This window comes from Somniosus microcephalus, unplaced genomic scaffold, assembly GCF_052327205.1.
Source record: "Somniosus microcephalus isolate GS21.2 unplaced genomic scaffold, FLI_Smic_1.0 unresolved_chr4, whole genome shotgun sequence".
Lineage (NCBI taxonomy): Eukaryota > Metazoa > Chordata > Chondrichthyes > Squaliformes > Somniosidae > Somniosus > Somniosus microcephalus.
This window is the reverse complement of record NW_028225182.1, coordinates 44,152,595-44,169,273: the sequence shown is the minus strand read 5'-3', so window position 1 is coordinate 44,169,273 and position 16,679 is coordinate 44,152,595. Positions and strand designations below refer to the sequence as shown.

At 50.3% G+C, this 16,679-nt stretch overlaps 1 protein-coding gene across 1 annotated transcript in view; it reads left to right on the top strand.

Moving 5' to 3' along the window:
* pelp1 (proline, glutamate and leucine rich protein 1) overlaps nt 1-16,679 on the top strand; it is a 42,800-nt gene that overhangs the window by 2,883 nt on the left and 23,238 nt on the right. The window contains exons 4-9 of the mRNA XM_085977420.1: nt 1,152-1,301; nt 3,932-4,003; nt 5,916-5,975; nt 8,401-8,551; nt 13,982-14,111; nt 15,610-15,697. Coding sequence (XP_085833546.1) covers nt 1,152-1,301; nt 3,932-4,003; nt 5,916-5,975; nt 8,401-8,551; nt 13,982-14,111; nt 15,610-15,697 — 651 coding nt within the window. The remainder of the gene's footprint in view (nt 1-1,151; nt 1,302-3,931; nt 4,004-5,915; nt 5,976-8,400; nt 8,552-13,981; nt 14,112-15,609; nt 15,698-16,679) is intronic.

The following is a 16,679-nucleotide window of genomic DNA, read 5'->3' as shown; positions in this document are numbered from 1 at the left end:
GATGTTGATGGTGGGGGATTCGGTGATGGTAATGCCGTTGAATGTCAAGGGGAGGTGGTTAGGTGCTCTCTTGTTGGAGACAGTCATTGCCTGGCACTTGTGTTGCGCGATTGTTACTTGCCGCTTATCAGCCCAAGCCTCAATGTCGTTTAGGTCGTGCTGCACACAAGCACGGAATGCTTCATTATCTGAGGAGTTGCAAATGGAACTGAACACTGCAGTCGTCAGCGAACATCCCCATTTCTGATCTTATGATGGAGGGAAGGTCATTGATGAAGCAGCTGACGATGGTTGGGCATCGGACACGGCCCTGAGGAACTCCTGCAGCGATGTCTTGGGGCTGAGATAATTGGCTTCCAACAACCACCGCTGTCTTCCTTTGTGCTAGGTTTGACCCGTACGAATTAGGAGCAGGAGTCGGCCCCTCGAGCCTGCTCCGCCATTCAGTAAAATCATGGCTGATCCGATTTCTCCACATTCCCGCCTACCCCCGATAACCTTTCACCCCCTTGCTCACCGAGAATCTATCCACCTCTGCCTTAAAAATATTCAAAGACTCTGCTTCCACCGCCCTCTGAGGAAGAGAGTTCCAAAGACTCACGACCCTCTGTGAGAAAAAAATTTCTCCTCATCTCTGTCTTAAATGGGCGACCCCTTATTTTTAAACAGTGACTCCTAGTTCTAGATTCTCCCACAAGAGGAAACATCCTCTCCACATCCACCCTGTCCAGACCCCTCAGGATCTTATATGTTTCAATCAAGTCACCTCTTACTCTTCTAAACTCCAGCGGATACAAGCCTAGCCTGTCCAACCTTTCCCCATAAGACAACCCGCCCATTCCAGCTATTAGTCTAGTAAACCTTCTCTGAACTGCTTCCAATGCATTTACATCCTTCCTTAAATAAGGAGACCAATACTGTGCACAGTACTCCAGATGTGGTCTCACCAATGCCCTGTATAACTGAAGCATAACCTCCCTACTTTTGTATTCAATTCCCCTCGCAACAAACGATAACATTCTATTAGCTTTCCTAATTACTTGCTGTACCTGCATACTAACCTTTTGTGATTCATGCACTAGGACACCCAGATCCCTCTGCAGCCAGACTCCAACTGGATTATCACTTAATCTCTCCCTGCATTGTTACAGTGCCAGGACCCGCAGACTACGGTGGAGCTGTCCATCTGGGTGCTACACGACCTGCTGAAGTACTCGTCCCAGCTTCCCGAGCTGGCCCGGGAGGTGGCCATGAACCACATACCCAGCATTGTGACCTCCCTACTGGGGCTGAAGCCTGAGGTGAGTCTCTGATAACAAGGGGGAAAAAAAATCTCAATTTTCCACATAAGAGGCCTCCTACAGAAAGGAATCTCTGAGACCCGGGCAACAGACAGTATCGCACGTTTGAGATTTGGGGCTCTGTAACACATAAGAAATAGGAGCAGGAGTGGGTCATTCGGCCCCTTGAGCCTGCTCCGCCATTCAGTAAGATCATGGCTGATCTTCGACCTCAACTCCACTTTCCCGCCCGATCCCCATAGCCCTTGATTCCCCTAGCGTCCAAAAATTCATCGATCTCTGCCTTGGATATACTCGAACGACTTTGGCGTAGAAAATTCCAAAAATTCAGAACTCTGAGTGAAGAAATTCCTCCTCATTTCAGTCTTAAATGGCCGACCCCTTATCCTGAGACTGTGCCCCCTAGTTCTAGACTCTTCAGCCAGGGGGAACAACCTCTCCGCATCTACCCTGTCAAGCTCTCTGAGTCTTGTGTGTTTCAATGAGATCACCTTTCATTCTTCTAAGAGACTGTAGGCCCATTCTACTCCATACATTTTACATATTTGGACAGAGTTGACGTCCTGTCCCTTTCGGTGCTTGTGACTTCGACGTGTGGGGTCCCTGTCAGCTACAGCTCTCGGTGGGATTAGTTTGAGATCGATGCAGGGCTACGGGGAGAGAGCTGGGCCGTGGGATTAGGTTGGGATTGATAAAGGAGACAACTTCTGAATTGAGGGGCCATTTTAAAGGGGTGGCAATGGGGGAATTGCCACCGAGGTTGTTTTGTCACTCTGGACTGGAACGATTTTTATAATTTTGGTAGGGTGAATAGGAATAGCCTATCTTCTTTTACTTGGAATTGGTGATGAGCTATCAATTTAACATCCGCACTAATAGTGACTTTCTGTATGCAGAGCGACGTTTGCGCAAGGGATGCTTCGCCACAGGGAGCTGATCAGATACAGATCCCTCGCATCTTAGAAGAGTAGAGGAACGTTTGAAGTAACAGAAATTACAGCGGAGCAAGCGGGGCATTGGGATTAGTTTGGGAATGATTCAGGGCTACGGGGAGAGAGCGGGGCAGTGGGATCAGTTTGGGATTGATACCGGGCTACGGGGAGAGAGCGGGGCAATGGGATCAGTTTGGGATTGATACAGGGCTATGGGAAGAGAGCGGGGCAGTGGGATTAGTTTGGGATTGATACAGGGTTATGGGGAGAGAGCGGGGCAGTGGGATTAGTTTGGGATTGATACAGGGCTATGGGGAGAGAGCGGGGCAGTGGGATTAGTTTGGGATTGATACCGGGCTATGGGGAGAGAGCGGGGCAGTGGGATTAGTTTGGGATTGATACAGGGTTATGGGGAGAGAGCGGGGCAGTGGGATTAGTTTGGGATTGATACAGGGCTATGGGGAGAGAGCGGGGCAGTGGGATTAGTTTGGGATTGATACAGGGTTATGGGGAGAGAGCGGGGCAGTGGATTAGTTTGGGATTGATACAGGGCTATGGGGAGAGAGCGGGGCAGTGGGATTAGTTTGGGATTGATACCGGGCTATGGGGATAGAGCGGGGCAGTGGGATTAGTTTGGGATTGATACAGGGTTATGGGGAGAGAGCGGGGCAGTGGGATTAGTTTGGGATTGATACAGGGCTATGGGGAGAGAACGGGGCAGTGGGATTAGTTTGGGATTGATACAGGGCTATGGGGAGAGAGCGGGGCAGTGGGATTAGTTTGGGATTGATACAGGGCTATGGAGAGAGCGGGGTACTGGGATTAGTTTGGGATTGATACAGGGCTATGGGGAGAGAGTGGGGCAGTGGGATTAGTTTGGGATTGACACAGGGCTATGGGGAGAGTGGGGCAGTGGGATTAGTTTGGGATTGATACAGGGCTATGGGGAGAGAGCGGGGCAGTGGGAGTAGTTTGGGATTGATACAGGGCTATGGGGAGAGCGGGGCAGTGGGAGTAGTTTGGGATTGATACAGGGCTATGGGGAGAGAGCGGGGCAGTGGGATTAGTTTGGGATTGATACAGGGCTATGGAGAGAGCGGGGTACTGGGATTAGTTTGGGATTAATACAGGGCTATGGGGAGAGTGGGGCAGTGGGATTAGTTTGGGATTGATACAGGGCTATGGGGAGAGTGGTGCAGTGGGATTAGTTTGGGATTGATACAGAGCTATGGGGAGAGAGCGGGGCAGTGGGAGTAGTTTGGGATTGATACTGGGCTATGGGGAGAGAGTGGGGCAGTGGGATTAGTTTGGGATTGATACAGGGCTATGGGGAGAGAGCAGGTCAGTGGGATTAGTTTGGGATTGATACAGGGCTATGGGGAGAGCGGGGCAGTGGGATTTGTCAATCTTTCTTGATAATTGCACCCTCAATTCTGGCAGCTTCCTTGTAAATCGTTTCTGCACTTTCACCAGTACTTTTAACAGTTCTTGGCCTTCCTTTCTCTTCCCAACAATGGATCTCTGCGTTGCTGCCAGTTAACCCTCAGTAACTGCGCTGTAACACCCTCTGCGGGCATTGCTGATTTTAAAAAGTGAATCCTTCCTTGGGGCTGATACCCTGCCGTCCTCAGCAAGAGACTTTGACAATATTTTCACTAGCAGAATGTTGATGTGTCTAACGCTGTGTCTTTCTTTCAGTGCCATATAGCAGCCATGGACGGAATGAAGGCCTGTATGGCCTTTTACCCCCGGGCCTGTGGGTCTCTTCGGGTAAGGAACCTCTCACTGTGTCCCATGGGTACTGCAGCTCCCTTGAAGGCGGCTGTCACCTTGCTTTATGTTTACAATTCAAATTCTGCCCCCATTCAGTTTTGCAAGTTTATTTCACCAGTTACATTTCTATCGGACCAGCCTTGTGCAGTTGTCTAAATTTCAAACGAGCAATGGGGTGTGAAATCTGAGTTTTTATCAGTTGCACTTCCCAATACGATGATGGGAGAAATTTAAGCTGTATAATGCTGGGGTACAGTACTGGTGGGTACAGGTCTGTCATTGTATAACACTGGTACAGTACTGGAGGGTATAGGTCTGTCACTATAACACTGGGGTACAGTACTGGTGGGTACAGGTCTGTCACTATAACACGGGTACAGTACTGGTGGATACAGGTCTGTCACTGTATAACACTGTGGTACAGTACTGGTGGGTACAGGTCTGTCACTGTATAACACTGGGGTACAGTACTGGTGGATACAGGTCTGTCACTGTATAACACGGGTACAGTACTGGTGGGTACAGTCTGTCACTAAGACTGGGGTACAGGTCTCTCACTGTGTAACACTGGGGTACAGTACTGGTGGGTACAGGTCTGTCACTGTATAACACTGGGGTACAGTACTGGTGGGTACAGGTCTGTCCCTGTATAACACTGGGGTACAGTACTGGTGGGTACAGGTCTGTCACTAACACTGGGGTACAGTATTGGTGGGTACAGGTCTGTCACTGTATAACACGGGTACAGTACTGGTGGGTACAGGTCAGTCACTAACACTGGGGTACAGTACTGGTGGGTACAGGTCTGTCCCTGTAACACGGGTACAGTACTGGTGGGTACAGGTCAGTCACTGTATAACACTGGTACAGTACTGGAGGGTACAGGTCTGTCACTATAACACTGGGGTACAGTACTGGTGGGTACAGGTCTGTCACTATAACACTGGGGTACAGTACTGGTGGGGACAGGTCTGTCACTATAACACGGGTACAGTACTGGTGGGGACAGGTCTGTCACTATAACACTGGGGTACAGTACTGGTGGGTACATGTCTGTCACTATAACACTGGGGTACAGTACTGGTGGGTACAGGTCTGTCACTATAACACGGGTACAGTACTGGTGGGGACAGGTCTGTCACTAACACTGGGGTACAGTACTGGTGGGGACATGTCTGTCACTAACACTGGGGTACAGTACTGGTGGGGACATGTCTGTCACTAACACTGGGGTACAGTACTGGTGGGTACAGGTCTGTCACTAACACTGGGGTACAGTACTGGTGGGTACAGGTCTGTCACTAACACTGGGGTACAGTACTGGTGGGGACATGTCTGTCACGATAACACGGGTACAGTACTGGTGGGTACAGGTCTGTCACTAACACTGGGGTACAGTACTGGTGGGGACATGTCTGTCACGATAACACGGGTACAGTACTGGTGGGTACAGGTCTGTCACTGTATAACACTGGGTTACAGTACTGGTGGGGACAGGTCTGTCAGTGTATAACACGGGTACAGTACTGGTGGGTACAGGTCTGTCAGTGTATAACACGGGTACAGTACTGGTGGGTACAGGTCTGTCACTAACACTGGGGTACAGTACTGGTGGGCACAGGTCTGTCACTATAACACTGATTTATATGTCTTGGTTACAGAGAGGTCTCTGCTGAGTCATTACTGCAGAGCAGATGCTGGGAGGTGAGAAAGCAGTAGCAGCCGGAGAAGAATTCTACCTGAAGGATATAAATTTGCAGGGCTACGGGGAATGGGCGGGGATTGGAACTAGCTGAAGTGCTCGCGCAGAGAGCCGGAACGAGCTCGGCGGGCCGACTGGCCTTCTAACGTGCTGTACCGATTCTATTCTGCGATTTTAATTGTAACTTTGCTTTGTTTGTGCCGACAGGGGAAGCTGACTGCTTATTTCCTCTGTAAACTGGATGCTGCGAGTCCGCATGTTCAGGAGGTAATGCCAGTTCAGAGTGGGGTTTGATCTCGGTGTGTTTCGTTAGAAAGTTGTATTGGAGATTGTTTGCCTGGTTGAGTTCAGATGTGCTGTGAAAAGAAAAAGACTTGCACTTCCATCGCGCCTTTCACAACTTCAGGACGTGCCAAAGCGCTTCACAGCCAATGGAGTACTTTTTGAAGTGTAGTCACTGGTGTGATGTAGGAAATGTGGCAGCCATTTTACACACAGCAAGTTCTCACAAACAACATTGGCCCAGAACTTCGGGTCCCCCCGGGTGAGTACGCACGGGGTACTCACCCGTAGGCCCGATGGAAGTACCGGTTTCCTGCATGCACTGCGCATGCGCGGGAAACCGGCACTTCCGTTCCCCTGAAAGCAGGGGTTCAGAGGTTGAACGCATGCGCGGGAGAGGCAGCGCGTGCGCATCGAACGTACGTTTTTTTACAGGTTTTTCCGTGAGGGTAAGTCTTTAGAATTTAGAAATGTAAAAAGCAGGCGTAAGGCCTGCTTTTTACAAGGTAAGTGGTCAATTAATTAAAATTAAAACATTTTTTCCACAGGCTTATTATTTTTAAATAATTTAAAGCAAGGTAAGTTATTTTTAGCCCTGTTAGAATATAAAATTATTTTTTTCAAAAATTTAAATTATTGTTTAAAATAGTTATTTAATGTAATTTATAGTTTATTTAAAAAATGTGATGTTTTTTAAAAATTTATTTGAAGGTTTACTGCTATTTTGGGGCCGTAGTATTTATAAGTCTTGACAGCACTTCCTGTCAAGACTTATGAATGAAACATTCCCTGCTCCGATTGGCTGCCCATGGCCCACGTGATCCCAGGGGACGCATCGCACTAACTACGCCCCTGGGACACGCAAGCACTGCGCGCCGGCAGTTGGAGGAGGCCTAGGATCGGAATTCCACGGGGCCCTACAGCGCAACTGCCGGCGCGCAAGGTACCTGCAGGTCGGGGGCTTGCACCCGCGGGAAGCCCCCGACCCGAATTTCTGGGCCAATGTGATAATGACCAGACAATCTGTTTTTAGTGATGTTGATTGAGGGATAAATATTGGCCCCAGGACATCGGGGAGAACATCCCAGCTCTTCAAAATAGCACCGCGGGATCTTTTACATCCTCCCGAGAGAGTAGACGGTACCTCGATTTAACGTCTTATCCAAAAGACAGCACCTCTGACAGTGCGGCACTCCCTCGGTACTGGCACTGAGAGTGTCGGCCTGGATTATGTGCCCACGTCTCCGGAATGGGACTTGAAGCCACGACCTTCTGACTCTGAGGCGAGAGAGTGCTGCTCACTGAGCCACGGCCGACACCTAGATGGAGGCCTTCTGTCCATCAGTGCCAAGAGTTGGAGTTTGGTGCTGGCCCGCACCAGGGCGTTGCTCTTAATGCTACACGATTGGGCTACAAGGGTAGCTGGTGTGACAAATGGAGATGCCACAGCTTTAGCATCGCCGCTGTTGCATAAGAAAGCAAAATTTGAAAGGGTACGGGGAAAGGGAAGGGCAACAGGAGCAGGCCACTCAGCTCCTCGAACTTGTTCTGCCATTCAATTAGGCGTTAAACCGAGGCCGCGTCTGCTCTCAGGTGGACGTGAAAGATCCCGCGGCCACTATTTTGAAGAAGAGCAGGGGGAGTTCTCCCCAGTGTCCTGGCCAATATTTATCCCTCAACCAACATCACTGAAACAGATTATTTGGTCATTATCACATTGCTGTTTGTGGGAGCTTGCTGTGTGTAAATTAGCTGCTGCGTTTCCCACATTACAACAGTGACTACACTCCAAAAGCACTTCATTGGCTTTGGGATGTCCTGAGGCCGTGTAAGGCGCCATATAAATGCAAGTCTTTCTTTTAGATCACGACTGATCTGCATCTTAACCTATCCCCCTTGATTTTGTAACCCTTAATACCCTTGCTACCACAAACCTTTCAATCTCTATTTTTAAGTTTTCATTTGACCCCCATTCTCAACAGCTTTTTGGGGGGCGAGAGTTCCAGATTTCCACGACCCTTTGTGTGAAGAAGTGCTTCCTGATCTCATCCCTGAATGGCCTGGCTCTAACTTTAAGGTTATGCCCCCTTGTTATAGGCTCCCCCCACCCCTCCACCAGAGGAAATCGTTTCTATTTACCATATTAACTCCTTTTTAACCATCTTGAAACACCTCAATTAGATCACACCGTACTTGAGAGAATACAAGCCTAGTCTATGCAAGGTGCCCTCCTAATTTAACCCTTTTAGCCTCGGTATAATTATGTTGAATTTGCTGGATTGGGACTGAATGGGTAGCTCTCAGAGAGCCAGCACAGGTGGAATGGGTTGAATGGCCTCTTCCTGTGCTGTACGATAATCTGATTCTACATTTGACTGACTGGTCCTCCTCTGTGTCTTTTCTTCCCTAGCTGGCCTGCCAATGCTACGTGTTGCTGCCGGGGCTGGGCACCGGATTTGCTCAGGGCACGAAGTACACCGAGTCCTGGGGGCATCAGCTGCATTGCCTCCTAGCAACACTGCACAGCCTGGTGGGGCAGATGTACGAAGGGTCGGAAACGGGTGAGGGCAAAAGCAGTTCCGTGCGATCGTGTAGCAGTAAGAACAGTTTATACCCATCAGGAAAGGATGAACAGGCTGGGTCTCTGCTCTTGAAAAGAGAAGGCTGAGGGGTGACCTGCTAGAGGTCTTTAACATGATGACTGGCTTTGATAGAGTGGACACAGAGAGTGTTTCCTGCAGATTGGAGGGTGGAAAATGTAACCCCACTATTTAAAAAAGGAGGGAGAGAACAGGGAACTACAGAGCGGTTAGCCTAACATCAGTACAGGAAACTTTCGATTTATCGGCACCTAAATATCCAGAAATCTCTCTTAACCGGCAAAATTCAGGAGTAGGTTCAGGTAAGTTTTACTATATATTAGTGGCCATGTAACCGGGGTTCCTGCATCTGTGGCTGTGTAACCGGGGTTCCTGCACCTGTGGCCGTGTAACCGGGGTTCCTGCACCTGTGGCCGTGCAACAGGGACTCCTGGATCTGTGGCCGTGCAACAGGGACTCCTGGACCTGTGGCCGTGTAACCGGGGTTCCTGCACCTGTGGCCTGTAACCGGGGTTCCTGCACCTGTGGCCGTGTAACCGGGGTTCCTGCACCTGTGGCCGTGCAACAGGGACTCCTGGATCTGTGGCCGTGCAACAGGGACTCCTGGACCTGTGGCCGTGTAACCGGGGTTCCTGCACCTGTGGCCTGTAACCGGGGTTCCTGCACCTGTGGCCGTGTAACCGGGGTTCCTGCACCTGTGGCCGTGCAACAGGGACTCCTGGATCTGTGGCCGTGCAACAGGGACTCCTGGACCTGTGGCCGTGTAACCGGGGTTCCTGCACCTGTGGCCTGTAACCGGGGTTCCTGCACCTGTGGCCGTGTAACCGGGGTTCCTGCACCTGTGGCCGTGTAACCGGGGTTCCTGCACCTGTGGCGGTGTAACCGGGGTTCCTGCACCTGTGGCGGTGTAACCGGGGTTCCTGCACCTGTGGCGGTGTAACCGGGGTTCCTGCACCTGTGGCCTGTAACCGGGGTTCCTGCACCTGTGGCCGTGTAACCGGGGTTCCTGCACCTGTGGCGGTGTAACCGGGGTTCCTGCACCTGTGGCCGTGTAACCGGGGTTCCTGCACCTGTGGCCTGTAACCGGGGTTCCTGCACCTGTGGCCGTGTAACCGGGGTTCCTGCACCTGTGGCGGTGTAACCAGGGTTCCTGCACCTGTGGCCGTGTAACCGGGGTTCTTGCACCTGTGGCCGTGTAACCGGGACTCCTGGATCTGTGGCCGTGTAACCGGGGTTCCTGCACCTGTGGCCGTGTAACCGGGGTTGCTGCACCTGTGGCCGTGCAACAGGGACTCCTGGATCTGTGACCGTGTAACCGGGGCTCCTGCACCTGTGGCCGTGTACCTTGGTAAGTATACCTCTCTGTAATCCGGACTTTTTGATCAACCGGTATGACGCCGGCCCCGTCGGTGCCGGATGAAAAAAGAGTTTCCTGTAGTAGGGAAAATGCTCGTCTATTATAAAGGATGTGATAACAGGACACTTAGAAAATACCAACGGGATTAGACAAAGTCAGCATGGATTTATGAAAAGGAAATCGTGTTTGACAAACCTACTGGAGTTTTTTGAGGATGTAACTGGTAGAATAGATAAGGGAGAACCAGTGGATGTGGTGTATTTGGATTTTCAGAAGGCCTTTGATAAAATCCCACATAAGAGGTTAGTGTGCAAAATTAAAGCACATGGGATTGAGGGTAATAGACTGGCATGGATTGAAAATTGGTTAACAGACAGGAAACAGAGAGTAGGAATAAATGGGTCTTTTTCGGGGTGGCAGGCGGTGACTAGTGGGGTACCGCAGGGATCAGTGCTTGGGCCCCCGTTATTCACAATATATATCAATGATGATTTGGATGAGGGAACCAAAGGTAATATTTCCAAGTTTGCTGACGACACGAAACTAGGTGGGATTGTGAGTTGTGAGGAGGATGCAAAGAGGCTTCGGGGCGATTTAGACAAGTTGAGTGAGTGGGCAAATACATGGTAGATGGAGTATAACGTGGATAAATGTGAAGTTATCCACTTCAGTAGGAAAAACAGAAAGGCAGAGTATTTTTTAAACAGTGATCGATCGGGAAATGTTGATGTACAGAGGGACCTGGGTGTCCTTGTACACCAGTCACTGAAAGCAAACATGCAGGTGCAGCAAGCAGTTAGGAAGGCAAATAGTATGTTGGCCTTCATTGCAAGAGGATTTGAGTACAGGAGCAAGGATGTTTTACCACAGTTATACAGGGCCTTGGTGAGGCCACACCTGGAGTACTGTGTGCAGTTTTGGTCTCCTTACCTAAGAAAGGATATACTTGCCATAGAGGGAGTGCAGCGAAGGTTCACCAGACTGATTCCTGGGATGGCAGGACTGTCTTATGAGGAGAGATTGGGTCGACTAGACCTGTATTCACTAGAGTTTAGAAGAATGAGCAGAATCTCATTGAAATGTAAAAATTCTGACGGCTAGACAGACTGGATGCAGGGAGGATGTTTCCCCTGGCTGGGGAGGTCTAGAACGAGGGGTCACAGTCTCAGGATAAGGGGTGGGACATTTAGGACTGAGATGAGGAGAAATGTCTTCACTCGGTGGTGAACCTGTGGAATTCTCTACCACAGAAGGCTGTGGAGGCCAAGTCACTGAATATATTTAAGAAGGAGATCGATAGATTTCTAGACACAAAAGGCATCAAGGGGTATGGGGAGAGAGCGGGAATATGGCATTGAGATAGAGGATCAGCCATGATCATATTGAATGGTGGAGCAGGCTCGAAGGGCCGAATGGCCTGCTCCTGCTCCTATGTTTCTATGTTTTCCACTTATGGGGAAGAACAAAACTAGAGGCCATCAATACAAGATAGTCACCAAGAAATCAAATAGGGAATGGCTGAGGTGAATCGTATTAATGCATTTAAGGAGAAGCTAGATAAGCACACGAGGGAGAAGGGTTATGCTGGTAGAGTTGGTTGGGAGGAGGCTCGAGTGGATCATAAACGCCGGCATGGACTGGTTGGGCCGAATGGTCTGTTTCTGTGCTGTAAATCCTATGTAGCTAAGCTTAAGACGCACTGGCTACTTTGTGGCTGGCGCACAGCTCCAGATTGGGTTTTGGTGCGGCGGTGTTTGCCATGAATTGGAAATGACACCGGCGATGGAATCCAGCATTGAAGCGGCCACTGATCCCTGCCACGCGGCAACGCTATCATCCAGCGGTGGCCTTTCTTATTAATATTGAGAAACCCACCGCGCAGGTTGAAATAAATAGGAAAGAAAAGAGGATTGATTGGGACGTGCTGGCTAGGCAAGGCCAAGCTTGAATTGAAAGTGCTGGTTACAGAAGCGAAGCTTGGAGTGGCAAATTGGATTTTGCCCGAGTTGAATTTTTTAAGCTTGTATAACATTTCAGTCGTGTTGCATTCCGCATACAGGAAACTTTGGTTTATCCGGAGGTTAACTGTCCGGAATGCTGGAGCCACCGGCAAAAATCAGGAGCCGTTTGTTAGGGTTTTTTTTTTTCTTTTCGTTGCTTTTTTTTTCGCCAGTCAGGCTCTGCAAGGTCTCGCTGAAGCTGTTGCTAAGCTACAGAGACGCTTGCAAGGTACAGCCGACTGTTTAGAAGCTGTTGCTAAGCAACAGGGTTTGTTGCCAGATACGGAGCTCAAAATCTCCGTATGTCTCAACATTAGCGCTGGAGTGTCCGGCAGTTTTGATGGGACGGCAACAGCTCGGTGCCGGATATCACAAAGTTTCCTGTATAAGGCCACACTGAGCATTAGGACGGGTAAGCTTGAGTTTAGAGGTTGCACATTACTCCTTTATTTTTCAGTGTAGGGGGGAGTTGGTTGTTCTCGCTGTGCGAAGAGTTCATAAAAAAAAAAAAAAGACCGACACGCGTTTATATAGCGCCTTTCACCACCTCGGGACGTCCCAAAGCGCTTCACAGCCAATGAAGTACTTTTGAAGTGTAGTCACTGTTGTAATGTGGGAAACGCGGCAGCCAATTTACGCACAGCAAGTTCCCACAAACAGTGATGTGATACCAGATAATCTGGTTTTAGTGATGTTGATTGAGGGATAAATATTGGCTCCAGGACACCGGGGAGAACTCCCCATCTCCTCTTTGAAATGGTGGCCCGTGGGATCTTTTGCGTCCACCTGAGAGGGCAGACATGGCCTCGGTTTAACATCTCATCCGAAAGACGGCACCTCCGACAGTGCAGCGCTCCCTCAGCACTGCACTGGACTGGAGTGTCAGTCTGGATTTTTGTGCTCTGGTATCTGGAGTGTATTTTTTATATATTATGTATTTTATATGTAAATAAGCCAGTTAATTGGGCTGAAGCTGTGTCTTGTCTTGAGTGGGTTTTAGACTGCTTTCTGTAAAAGGTGTACGTGGCAGTATGTGCCGCATTTCAGTAGTGGTATACGCATCAAGATTTCTCTGTTAAGAGCCCCGGGTTCAATCTAGATAGGCGACAGTGATGGGTGCGCTCCGGATTGTAAGGGACGCATGGACCACTTGCAGGAGTCACTAGTGATGCCGAAGGCAGAAAGATTATCCAGCAGCAAAACCTGAAAATAAGCCGTATCGACAGAAATGTAAATCGGGTGGGCGGCAAATTGTTAATCTGTCCCTTGAATTTGAAAGGATTGTAGCGAAAGCGAGGGAGACAAGGAGTTTGCATTTTGAGATTCTGAGGGTGGGGGGAAATTAGTCAAGAGTGAGAAATGGCTGACACCTTCACCTTGTATGTATTTATTTGTAATTGTACCAGGGCTGAGGAACTTCAGTGATGTGGAGAGACTTGAGAAGCTGGGGTTTTTCTCCTTGGAGCAGAGAAGGCTACGGGGAAATTTAATCGAGGTGTTCAAAATGACGAGCGATTTTGATGGTGGAAATGGAGAAACTGTTTCCACTGGCGGGGGGGCCGATAACCAAAGGACACAGGTTTAAGATAATTGGCAAAAGAGGGGGCGATGAGGAGAATTTTCTTTGCGCAGTGAGTTATGATCTGGAATGCGCTGCCTGAAAGGGCGCTGCAAGCCGATTCAATAGTAACTTTCAAAAGGGAATTGGATAAATATTTGAAAAGGAACAAATTTGTAGGCCTATGGGGAAAGTCCAAGGGAGTGGCACTAATTGGATAGCTCTTTCAAAGAGCCCTTACAGTCATGGTGGGCTGAATGACTAAGATTCTGTGTTTCATTTATTTAAGAGCTTCTCTCTCTCTCTCTCTCTCTCTCTCTCTCTCTCTCTCTCTCTCTCTCTCTCGAGGTGGTTGTCTTTGTAATATTACTCTGTATTTTGGTACAGAACCAGTCCTGAATGCTACCGAGTAATACTGACTCCGGATGTCTTTGTCTCTCCCTCTCTTCCCTCCCTCCCTCCCTTGCTTGTTGCAGACCCCGTTCGTTACGAGGGACCCGGTGTTGGCTTGCACCTGCCCGCGCTGAGTGACAGCGACCCGTTCCACGTGCTGCGGCTGAGGCAGCGATTCTTCGCGCTCAGCAAGTGCCTCTCGCTGCTTCTCAGGTACGACGCGGCCCTCGCTGTTCGCTCCTCTTCACGGCTAAGTGGGCTGGGGTTGGAGCAACAGCTCGTGCTTCAAAAGCGCCCCCTCGTGAGCACTTCATAAAGAACTGGCATTTCTATAGCGCCTTTCACGACCTCAGGACGTCCCAAAGCGCTTTACAGCCAGTGAAGTACTTTTTAAAGTGTAGTCGCTGTTGTAATGTAAGAAACATTAAGCTCCCACAAACAGCAATCTGATGACGACCAGATAATCTGTTTTAGTGATGTTGATTGAGGAATAAATATTGGCCGCTGGACACCGGGGATAAATATTGGCCAGGACACCAGGGAGAATTCTGCTGCACATCTTCAAAATAGTGGCCATGGGGTCTTTTACATCCACGAGAGAGCAGATGGGGTCTTAGTTTAACGTCTCATCTGAAAGACGGCACCTCCAACAGTGCAGCGCTCCCTCAGTACTGCGCTGGAGTGTCGGCTTGGATTATGTGCTCAAGTCTCTGGAATGGGACTTGAACCTTCTGACTCTGGGGCGAGAGAGTGCTATCAACTGGCACAGGCGGACACCGAACAGGGAAAGGAGGAATGGAACGGGAGGAGGGGGAATAGAGTGACTGTAGGCGCAGATGAAGGGAAGGGTTGAGGGATGGTAAGAATACCAGCTGCACATCTCTACACTCGGGCAGACAGTCCTCTCCCATGGATAATGGGGATCCCGGGTGTGATGGGACGGTGGATAATGGGGAGCCTGGGGGCTGGTGGGACGGTGGATAATCGGGATCCCGGGGGCTGATGGGACGGTGGATAATGGGGAGCCTGGGGGCTGATGGGACGGTGGATAATCGGGATCCTGGGTGTGATGGGGCGGTGGATAATGGGAAGCCCGGGGGTGATGGGGCGGTGGATAATCGGGATCCTGGGTGTGATGGGGCGGTGGATAATCGGGATCCTGGGTGTGATGGGGCGGTGGATAATCGGGAGCCCGGGGGTGATGGGGCGATGGATAATTGGGATCCCGGGGGCTGATGGGACGGTGGATAATCGGGAGCCCGGGGGTGATGGGGCGGTGGGTAATGGGAAGCCCGGGGGTGATGGGGCGGTGGATAATGGGGATCCTGGGTGTGATGGGGCGGTGGATAATGGGGATCCTGGGTGTGATGGGACGGTGGATAATCGGGAGCCCGGGGGTGATGGGGCGATGGATAATTGGGATCCCGGGGGCTGATGGGACGGTGGATGATCGGGAGCCATGGGGCTGATGGGACGGTGGATAATCGGGAGCCATGGGGCTGATGGGACGGTGGATAATCGGGAGCCCAAGGTGGTGCATGGTCCTGATCCTCACTACCTGGTATCGCTCTTGTTCTCGAGCGGTTTCTCTTATGATTGGCCAACAGGGAGAATCTTGTACTTCGCTCTTAATAAACAATTTTCAGCTTTCTGCCCCCCCCCTCCCCCTCTACTAAGATAGATCTGACTGACCCTTTTCCTTGTGGTGCAGTTCAGATTTCCCGGTGCCCGTGAAGATCCCGGTGCAGGATGTCCTAAATTTGGTCTGTCGAGTCTTGAACGTCACCACCAAGAACATGGTAAGGAAGCGGCCGATGCTACAGGCTTGCCCTCAATCTCTTGACAGTGAGGGTGCTCCCGCCCCAGTCTAACCATGATGATGTGCCTGACCAGGGAGTGCTCAATGCTGACGCTCCTATCCATTCCCAGCTTCGCGTCCGCTGCATTTAACCGTATTCGTTCTTGCAAATTATTTTGACAGTTATGCTCCTCAAAACTTTTCCTAAGGTGAGACTGGTTCTCCCTCCCTGTATCCTCACCATGCAGACTTGTTGCACCGTCTCCTGCTCGGGCGGTTTCTGGAACAGGTGGCCGAACCTTGACCCCAGTTTCACACCCGGGTGGCAAGTTGAAAATCTTCCCCATTGAGCAAATAAAATAGTCACTAATAAATCCAATGGGGAATTCAGTAGAAACTTCTTTACCCAGAGAGAGGGGAGAATGTGGAACTCGCTACCACAGGGAGTGGTTGAGACGAATAGTATAATGCATTCAAGGGGAAGCTGGATAAACACACAAGGGAGAAAGGAATAGAAGGATATGTTGATGGGCTGAGATGAAGTGGGGTGGGGGGCGGCTCATGTGGATCATAATCACCGGCACAGATCTGTTGGGCCCAATGGCCTGTTTCTGTGCTGCAATTCACATCTTGCGACAGTAGGTTTTGAGCTCGTGAGACCTGGGCTGCCTGTCAATGCCGCGGCCGCTGACGAGGTATCTCCCTGACCATATCTGCGAGACGAGCTTGAAGTCGCACGCTCTCCTGTGGCACGTGTTTACAGTGTGCCAGTGGCAGCAGACGCTCTCGTGCCCCCGATGTCCGAACTAACCGATGCCCTGTTGGCCCCCCCCCCCCCCCCCCCTGAGCTGCCCTCGGCCTTCAGTTCAATCTGAAAGAGCAGACCCACAAACTCTCTGTTTTAGCAGAGAAAAACTTGTGTCGTGCCTTAACTCAAACACCGCACAGCACTGCACGCAGTGAATTACATCACCTAGGAACAG